This window comes from Phoenix dactylifera, chromosome 6 (assembly GCF_009389715.1).
Source record: "Phoenix dactylifera cultivar Barhee BC4 chromosome 6, palm_55x_up_171113_PBpolish2nd_filt_p, whole genome shotgun sequence".
NCBI lineage: Eukaryota > Viridiplantae > Streptophyta > Magnoliopsida > Arecales > Arecaceae > Phoenix > Phoenix dactylifera.
The window spans coordinates 16141092-16151547 of record NC_052397.1 but is presented as its reverse complement, the minus strand read 5'-3'; the positions used below and the strand labels follow the sequence as shown (position 1 = coordinate 16151547).

Sequence of the window (10456 nt, the reverse complement as noted above, 5' to 3'; positions counted from 1 at the left end):
CACATGATGTTATGTTAGCAAGATTAAAACCTGGATTTTTTGCGGATTGGTTAGGATTTACGTTATCAAGACTCCAAGCATGCAATTCATGGTGTTTGATAACCATTCTTGGACGCTCAGTTGCTACGCTATGAATCGATGGCAACTGGTCTGATGCTCAATGTTCCCGTTGTCCAAATTTTGAAAGATAAGATACTTTCTCAGCTAATTGATCTTGATTGAGTTATCATCTTAGCAATAGGTAATATGCAGTACGAGGCACAAGATTAGCAAATAATTCCATTCAAGTCCCAACCTCACTATCGTTTTCACAGGTAGAGGGTGTGCATGAGCTCTCATGGAGAAGTGTTTGATGGATTAAACATTGCATTTAACAACTTTGCTTGGTGTTCGCGAGAGAATGGCAAACCCATATCCAACCCAATTGAAGGCCTAATTGATTAGCTTGATAATCCTAAATCAAGCTGAAATTAATTTGAGTTAAACTTGAATTGCAAGCTTGTTCTTGAATTCATATTCAATTGATTCAAAGAATAAAAAAGAGAAACACTAATTAAAGATTTAATCCAATAATCCACTATATATAATGCACATTTATAGATATAAATGTATTCCGGTTTTGACCGAGGCGTGCCTGATCGAGTTAGATCGATCATGAAATTAGTTTAAAATCTATTTTTGCTAGTTTAAGTTTGATTTGTTTAACTTCCAACCAAACTTAATTTGAACTTTTTCTCGAGCCAAGCCCAAGACAAGACAAGCTGCTCAATTTATTTGTCAGCTCTTCCCAAAAACGCCGATCACAATATTGCACAATATTAGCCATACATACGATAGGTTTTTTCTTTTTGACTAAATTTGGCCTGAATATAATTTTAAAGAAACGAGCACTTAAGGTTGTCATGTCCCATTATTTCCGACTCTATCTGTTGAGTAATTTAATTTAAAATCAAATAACTATCAAAATTTTGTTTTTTTTAAATATCTAAAAGTATCTTTGGGACTATGAAAAATTAATTAAATCTACTAAAAAATTATTCAGATGTATTTTAGGTTTATTTGGAGCCAAATGGAGCCCTAAAGCCCAAAATGGTGCAACATCCATTACTTAACTCTAGTTAAACCAAATCAATATATACAGTCTCACAAGTCGCGAGGCACGACCCACCGCCTTTTGGTCCTTGCTATAAAATCACGTGCCTAACACGCAAGGTCGAAATAACATAAATAAAATTAATAAAGAAAAAGAAAAAAAAGGAAAAAGCCCTAATTCGCCCTCAAATAACAGGAGATCAGAGGCATTGATTTCTTCGTCGCCGGCGGCGATGGATGTCTGCGGAAGCTGCGGCGAGGGCCGGGTGGTCGTGGACCCGGACTCCGGCGCCCGCGTCTGTGGTTCGTGCGGCCGCGTGCTCTCCTCCGATGACTTCCGCCACCAGACCTTCACCTCCGACGGCGTCCCCACCGGCTCCCTCATGCTCTCCGTCGGAGTCTTCAGCCACCGCGACCGCCGCCTACTCCGCGCCCGCACCCTCCTTGCCGACCTCGCCGCCCGCCTCGGCCTCTCCCCCGCCCGCGCCGCCGAGGCCGCCGCCCTCGCCTCCGATGTCACCGAAGGCGCGCTCGGCGACGGCCAGTGGTTCACCGTCCTTGCCGCCGCTTGTGCCTACCTCGTCATGCGCCGCCATCGCCTCCCCCTCTCCCTCGCCGAGGCCGCCGCCGCCGTCGGCTCCGAAGTTCACGACCTCGGCCGGATGGCCGGCCGCGTCACCCACCACCTCCGCCTTCCCCCGCTTCCGGAGTTCGACGCCGTCCACTCCCTCGAGCGCACTGTCCGCACCTCCCCCAGCTTCGCCGGGATCGAGAGGGAAAAGGCCGAGCAGATCATCGGCCAGGGGTGCTTCCTCCTCCAGTGCGCCACCAAGTGGTTCCTCACCACTGGGCGGCAGCCACTCCCGATGGTCGCCGCCGTAGCGGCGTTTGTGGCGGAGGTGAACGGGGTGAAGGCCGGGATTGAGGACATTGCCAAGGAGATCTACGCCGGGGTCGCCACCAGCAAGCGCCGGCTCAAGGAGCTCATGGAGACCCTCGTCGATGTCGCAAGGTCCTTGCTTCCCTGGGGCGCAGACGTCACCGTCAAGAACCTAGTGCAAAATGCGCCCCTTTTGATCCGGATCATGGAGGTGAAGTCCAAATCCAGATCGGTGGAAGGGTCGGAGGAGGAGGGCCTTGGATTCGATTTGGGTGATCTCCTGAATGCCTATCATTCAAACCCGAGGGAGGATAGTGATTCCAAGTATTTCAACAATATAGGTCATGAAGAGGGTGGTCATGAGGTGATGAGCTGCGTTGAGTTGGAGAACCTAAAAGGTCTCGGGGGAATGCCTTTTGAATGCTTACAAAAATGTCTTGGAGAGAATTGGCTATCTTAAGGAAAAGGGAGAGCTTGGGAAGGACCAGGGGAAGAAGAGGAGGATAGCTGGATTGGATTCGGAGGCATTAATTGATTCGTGGGAGGGAAGATGGGATTCCGACAAGAAGCTGACGCTTGAGCAAGTATTACAGCGTGATGTCGGTTATGATGCTCTGCCTCCATCTTTTGTTACTGGTGTCAAAACCAGGAAATGGAGAAAAGAGAAGATAAAAGCTGCTAAGCATCGGATTAATGAGGTTATGAAGCCTCCATCATCCTCTGCCGATTCGGGTGGGAAGGAAGAGGATTCTGTTTTGGAGCAGATGATAGGTAGGAAGGGGGGGAGGGGGAGGAGGAAGAGAGTTAAAAATGGTGGTCTTGATTGGGAGGACTGCATAATTGAACTTTTACTTCTCCATGGAGTTAAAGAGGATGAAATAGAGCAAGGCCACTATAATACGTTGCTGGCCTTGCATGTTTTCAATTCCTCGAGTACTCAGAGACAAACAGGACCAGAAAATTCCAGGGTTGGGGACTGCTGGTGATGATTTTTGGTGTTCAGGGGCCCCTGTCAATATTGTACTTACAGGTTGGACATTACTTGGATAGATCCATACTGTTTCTTTGATTCAGTTGTTGACAAGAACCCATTCATTTTGATTGATGGTTGCATCAAAACTTCGATACCTTAGCTTCATACTGTTCTTTTCTTACTACGGTGCAGTTCATTTCGGAAGTAAAGAAATTTATTGACTTTAGCAGTTGCTAGCTAAAATGGCTTTTGGCTTATAAGATGGTCTAGTCTCATTTATTATATATAAAAAATAGATTTATGTTGGTCCACCTGCTTCAAGCATGGAAATGTAGGTGCATTACAATCTACTTAAATTTCCTTACAATGAAGACAAGAAGGTAACGTTCCAGCAATGTCACCTTGATTTATTGCCATCTTACTTCTGATTTTCATGATCTGTAGGTATGTTTTTTAAGATTGTGAGGGAGCAGATTATTACCTACTGAGCTAACTTATTGCTTGGTTCAGAGCAGTATTTTTGCTGTCTTTTGGCATTAAATTGGACTCATATCGCTGATTCTGCATTGTAAAATAAGGCACTATATTTCTACACCTAGAAATCATAAGCACCGTAGCATTTTTATGTCGTCATCCCTATCTTGCTATTAACTTGTGAAAGCAAAGGGAAAAAACCTTTTTCTTTCCATTTTATAAAAGCTTCTTTGTCCTTGAGTTATTTTGAATTGCCCAAGACTTATTTTACAGATTTATTGGATTATTTAAACTCCTACAGCCTGGAGGTAAGGCTACTCCTTCTGATCTGGAGGTCACGGAAACAGCTTCCCTGCATTCAGGGTTAAGATTGTGTATGTATAACCCTCCCAGACCTTGCAATGGCCAGTCTGGTGCACTGGACCGCCCTTTTCCTGTTGTGTTATTAAACTCCTCTGCATGCTTCAAATGGCAGCATAGTTTTCTGTATTTTTTTATGTCCAAACCAGTGGCCCTACCGACGGTGGTGACTTCGGAGGCCTCCCTTGGAATATCTTAGGCAGGGAAGCCAATCTGCTATGCTTGTTGGAAAATGTCTACTTCAACAATATGTTTGTATGCCTTCTCTTGCCATGTTGGTTGTAAAAAGGAACTGTGTAAATGAGGTGCATGAGGAATAGGTTTAGGAATTTGAGAAGTATCTGATCTGAGACTTTTCTATCCACGAGCGCCGGTCATTCTTCTCCTAGCTCTATACATTGCTGCTCCATTACCCTCTGATTAACCTGGCAGTGACCACTAGGCTTGTCCATGCTGTATGCAATACCTGGAAGGCACTGCAAAACTGAATTTCCATGACAAATTGTACCCCTCTCCTCGTGTTTACTGAATGAGGCTGTCCATGCGAATGGTAGACTCCTGGAAGTAGAGAATGTGTTTTTGTTTCTGATACCTTCTCTTTCCTGATAACTATTGCAGTCTGTCAGCAGAAACATGGTGCACCACCTCAAATATCTGGCACCATTCTTGTATCATTTGTTAGTGGTTGGGGCAAAATTCCACCCCCATGGCTGATGCTTGTCCCGAGACCAGATGATAAGATGGGTGGAGGGGTGATATTCAGTGGTAAAGGAGCATGTTAATTCATATTTGATATTTATAGTTGCTGAGATATCTCATCTTTTAGCCCTTCAGGACATGGAAAAGTTTAAGCTAACCGGAATACTTATCGAACAAATATAAATCAGCATCAAATAGTTGAGCAAGGTTTGAATTGTTATGGTCATGATAGGTTGTAATTTGATGATTTCTTTGGGTGTAGGAACTTGGAAGGAGAAATTCTATATTTGGCTTGGCATGCGTATGGATGGCTACTTCACCTCTGGAATACAGAATCATCCTGGTGGCGTGGAATGCAGCATGGATGCTTGCATGACTCATGAGAGCAGAGCAGTACTGAAGGTTTCCGTGGCCTTTGCGGCTCAACCTAGTACCTGGTCTTTCTGATTCTCTTTTATTTTTTGTTCTACTTCTTTCTGTCTTCCTTCGGGCTGGAGATAAAGCGGGGAGCTCAGAGCAATGGAGGATTTAAGGGCGAGTGACCGCTTGCTGAATAATCATTTTTAATCCACGGATATGTTACAGGTTGACGTTGGCACCCAATTAGTAACAGGGGCTCTCGGACTCCAATAGTCTGATAAGTTCCTCTAATAAATCTACGTTGGAAACATCCAATAAGCTTTTTTGGATGAGGAGCCGTATCGTCATCAAGCAACAAAACACAAGAGGCTGCTTGTTTGGGATTCTGGGAACACGAGTGGCCATAATTCCCCATCACTGCCTTTAGTCCATTTTGGAGAGTTTGGGTTGTATCTTTTGCGCCGAAGGATGATTGATCTTTATTTTGCGATGCCGGAGATTGAATTTCATTCATCTATATGGATTATGAAGCAGCATTGTATGATCTAATGATGGATTCGCCGAAGATCTATGCTTGGATAGCTAGGGAGTGACTCATCTAAAAAATTAAAAACCCATACATAAATGTTTGTGCCTCATTATAACAACGTCTATATCAATAGTAATATTATTATAATTTTTATTTTAGAATAATGAATAAGATATTTATACCTATAAATTTTATTTATCTTATCTATTTTAAACATAATTAAAAGAAGAAAAAAGAAAAAACTTCGCCTATATATTATTTTATACCAAAATAAATAGAATATTCTTACAATCTCTCTCGGATTACAGGACGCTTCAAAATCAACAAAACAATAAAAAAAAATTGAAAAAAAAATAAAGAATACCTTGCATTTACTATTTTGATATTTGACTAACCGGATGAGACGTGTATGCCAACGTAAAACAAGAGATAGTTTTGCCACCTTCCAGCGCTTGCGTGAGACACGCCGTTACGAGTCTCAATTAATTCTGCATGCCTCACCGATCAGCACGTCGACATCAAACCACGCGACCATCTTCATCTCTATAAACGTAGAATACGTTTTAATTTTTTTCTTTAAAGAAAAAAAAGAGAGCCAAAGACCGATCTTTTCCCCTCCCGTTGTTTTGTACGCACAGCATTCGACGGCACCCACAGCGGCTGGTTTGACCGAACACCCCACCATTCTCACCCATGGTTTCTCTTTTCATGCCCCCGGTCTCGTCCCGAAACTATTCAACCCCACAAACTCCCATCGTTTTCCCACCCACCCTCACAAAACCATCCCTTCTCCTTCTCTCTCTCTCTCTCTCTCTCTCTCTCTCTCTCTCTCTCTCTCTATATATATATATATATATATATATATATGTACGTATGTATGTATACTTCGTCATCTTTTTTCCCGATTGTGATCATCTCCTTGTTGTCCTAGTCTCCGTTTTTTGATGGCTCCCACGGCTGCCATGCTCTTCCTGAGCTATCACCAATGGAAGCCCAGTCCCTCCTCTCTCCAGTATCCCGTCTCCAATACTATTTTTCATGTTATGTTTACCAATGGAATGGCATCCATTGATCCCCCGGCAACGCCGCCAGAAGCCGTCGGAGAAGCAGCGGGAGAAGAATTAGCCAGAGAGGATGGCAAGGAGGTTAGACCTTCCTCTCTGGAAGACAATTTTGAGGAGTCCCTTCGACTCAGCTGCTGGTCCTAATAAGAGAGATCACTGCACCTATATATATATACGTTTGTCTTCACCTTTTGTTAGTGTTAGTTGTGAGCAGAATGTAAAAAATTTCGAAAAGTTTCTTCTAGTGAATGATGTATTTTCGCTAGATCGGTGCAATATATAAATTCGTCTTGCCGAAACAAAAAAAAAAGCGCATTCTCCTCTTGGATCCCCAAAATTTAGTTGCTTAGTTTGTTCTGAGAAATCTACAGTTGATAGGGGCTTGGAGCTGTTCTTTAAATCTTCTCCCTCCTTTTCTTATTTTCTTATCTTTCTTTCCTTTTCTTCTCTCTTCTTTTCTTTATTTTTCGTCTTTCACTTTCCCTTGTTCTTTTATCTTTCCTTTCTTTCGTTCTCTCTTCTTTCTTCTTCTCTCTTCATATCATATGGATAGGTTTATCGTTTTCTTTAGCATTTGGTATGGTATATAAGACTACGTGTCCATGTAAGTATATTTAGCATTTGGTATAATATATCGGTTAAACCCTGTATCAACGTATATATAAGTTTAAAGGGTACAAAGAACTAAGAAAAATATTTATAAGTCCCATGATGCTGATATGCTTAGAGAAAAATTTAGTACATGCACCCTTCGTCGAAGGGTCATCAATCATATATATTAGGGCTCATTTGGTTCGTGGGAAAAGAAGGAGAGAAAGTGTGGTCAACAAAAAAGTAATGAGATGTCTCTTGTTTAGTTGGAGTTTTCAAAAGAGAGAGATGGAAAAGTTGTATTCCCATGGGAATATGATTCCCACAATTCATGAAAAAGTATTTCCCATGAGAAATATGGCGGAAATCACTCCATTTTTATTTTTTTTCCAAAAAAGCCCTTCAGCATTAAAGAAGCATTAAAGTGGCATTAAAGACCTAATTTTTATTAAGGGCATAATAAGAATTATACATAACTTTCCCAGGAAAGTGAATGGCCAACCAAATATAAACACTTTGTAAATTTGTCACTTTTCCATGTTCAACCAAATATGCCAAAAGTACTTTTCTATATATCATCTTCCTAGGAATTTGTTTTCCAAAAATCATATTCCTAGGAGAGAAAATGCTTCTCGCGAACCAAACGAGCCCTTAGTGGGAGATGGATAGCATATACTAACTTCTTTATTGTCAACAATATTTTCTATATGCAGTCATCTCAAATGAATATATTATCGTTTGAGCTGTTTAAATTACGATCAATTAGTGCAATGGCTTCTTGATTATTACAATATATGTAGAGAGGGCAGGTATGAACACCCACTTTCATGTCAACAATGAAAATTATATTTGAAAAAAAAAGGATAGAAGCTATGCTACAAGCAATATACTCTGCCTCTTGCACGTAGTTTGCAAATACGTGTATTAAACTTCCCACTGTTTGTATATAGTATGCATCTAGTTTTTCTTGTCCTTTAACTAGATAATCTTTATTACTTCAATTCAAATCCTTTTTAACATGTGTGGATAAGGTTTTGCAATTATATCTCTTAAATCTTTTAAGAATATAATCAAGATACTGTAATTTACTTAGACAAAGCATCCTAGATTTTCTATCTCTAATGATCTTTATTTCTAAGATTATGATGCTTCTCTCTTGTTTCTCATTTGAAATCGAGAGGTTAGCCATGATTTTATTTACTTAATCATTATTGATAGATTGTTTCCAATAAGAAGTATCATCCATATATAAAAAAGATAATTGTAAAATAACTCCCATTCTTCATAATATATACACAATGGTCTAATTTATGAACCACATATCCTAACATTGAGATAAGTAACATACTATAAATTATGTCCCTTGTAAGAAGGATCCAACGTAATAATTACTAACAGTCTGGCGTAATAATATGTCCCTTGTACTTACAGAATATTTGGGGTACTACAAATTTTGAATAGCTTGGTTTATGCCTGCTTGGACGCTCTAAATAATAATGCTACAAGGTAATGCCAAGTTCAGTAAAAACCGTACAAGTTTCTGAAGCTGTTGGGGGAAAAACCCCAAGTCATACATCTACGGAGGCGCTCAGCCAAAGAGCGCCGACCGGAAAGCTGCTCGGTCAGAGAGTGCCGACCAGAGAGCTGCTCGGCCGAAGAGCGCCAGCCGGAAAGTTGCTCGGCCAAAGAGTGCCGAACGGAGAGCTGCTCGGCCAAAGATCGCCGACCAGAAAGCTGCTCGGCCAAAGGATGCCGACCAGGAAGGCGCTCGACTAGAAGGCGCCGACCAGAGTGCGCGCCAAGAGGTGCCCAACCAAAATAAGCTGCTCGGTTAGAAAGTGCCGACCAAAGACAGCGCCGAGGCGCTCTGCTAGAAGGTGCTCGCCTAAAGGGCGCCGACCAGGAGTACTCAAAGCAGCCCCGCCACAGGGCGCCCCATTGGGCGATCAGCTCGGCTCGGCACCCTTGCCGAGCCGATGCCTTAACCAAATGTTCAACCTCTGCCTAAAGTCCAAGGGACTTGACAACTCCTACGACTTGCGACCTGCCACTATCTCCAAGCCATCAAGGCATAAGATCTCCTCAGGCGTTCGGCACGACCTGCCATTAATGCATGAGACTCCCTCAAGTCTCCGATGCACTCAGGCATTTAATGAACACGGCCCAAGACGATCTCCGGATCACTGAACCATCAGAACGTATGGCTCTCCCTGACCGCCGGTTCATTCGGTAATAAATGCACTTACCATCCACGGACCCCAGGCCCACCACAGCCGGCGGTTCAACCACTCCAACAGGTCCGATCGACCGTGACAACTCCCTGATTCCGGTCTGATTCGGTCCCGTTCTCCATTACGCCATTAATGGGCCAAATCGTGCCCAATTATTACAAAATAGGACAAACCTCCTGTCACCTCCCAGGTAACAAAAATCCTCCTATAAAAGGAAACCTGGAGGGAAAAGGGAGAGAGGACCCAAAAAGCAGAAAAAAACCCGGAGCTGGAGAGAACCCTCCTAGACCGGGGGAAAAAGGAAGAAAACAGCACAGACACAATTGAACACGGGATTCTCTTTGTCTTCTCCACATACTCTCTCCCCTGCTCTTCTCCACATACTTGCCCCCTCTGACTTAGGCATCGGAGGGCCGGCGCCGGGGAGCCCGGCCACCGGTTTTCTTTGCAGGACTTGCACACCCCCCGCAGCGGAGGACGCAGCCAGCCGGCGCACCGCCGTCCGCCCCCTGCAGCAGTGGAGCTCCTCCTTCCCCGGCTTCACGGCGGCCCCCGGGTCCAATTTCCAGCAACAGTTGGCGCTAGAGGAAGGGCCCGAGTTCGCTACCATGAAGCTAAGAAGCAAAGGGGCTTCCAACGCCTCTCGACGTCCTCCACCAAGCCCAGAATGTTCCGTTCGGAACTCACCACCCCCGGTTGAGCCAGCACCTCAAGTTCAACCGGAACAATTTGATGCCCTGGTGCAGCAAGTGCAGGCGTTGGCTACCGCCGTCCAAAGCTTGCAACCCAGGGGCATCCCAGCAGCACCGCCTCCCCCGGCTCCAGTTCAACCGGAGCCCCCTACAAGCGGGCTTCCTCTTCGAGGTCAGGACTCTCAAGTCCAGGCCTCCCTCTGGAGAGAGCACCCAGTCAGAGATCACGGAGGCTGGCCACAGCCTTCAGAAGCTGAGTCGGTTCCAGGGCAACCTGCACCCGGAGGAACCGCTGTAGCGATCCTCCAGAATAATGAACTCGACAAGAAGGTCGAAAAGCTGGAGCGCCAAATCCAGGCACTCCACGGGAGAAAATCGGGACGTAACGGCGACTTCGAGTTCAATACGAAGTCGCCCTTCTCCCAGGAGATTGAAGATGAACCGGTTCCCCTCCGGTTCAAGATGCCCCAGGTGGAGCCTTACAACGGCAAGGCAGATCCCTTTGACCACC

The 10456-nt window shown here is 44.1% G+C and overlaps 1 protein-coding gene across 1 annotated transcript; it reads left to right on the top strand.

The window, feature by feature from the left end:
* The first annotated feature begins 1204 nt into the window (after nt 1-1204).
* LOC103707617 (plant-specific TFIIB-related protein PTF2) lies at nt 1205-5066 on the top strand. Its single transcript, XM_008792166.4, is given in 3 exon segments — nt 1205-2420; nt 2422-3002; nt 4741-5066. Coding segments are annotated over 2 exon segments (1632 nt in total). The 5' UTR covers nt 1205-1325; the 3' UTR covers nt 2959-3002; nt 4741-5066.
* The last annotated feature ends 5390 nt before the right edge of the window (nt 5067-10456 follow it).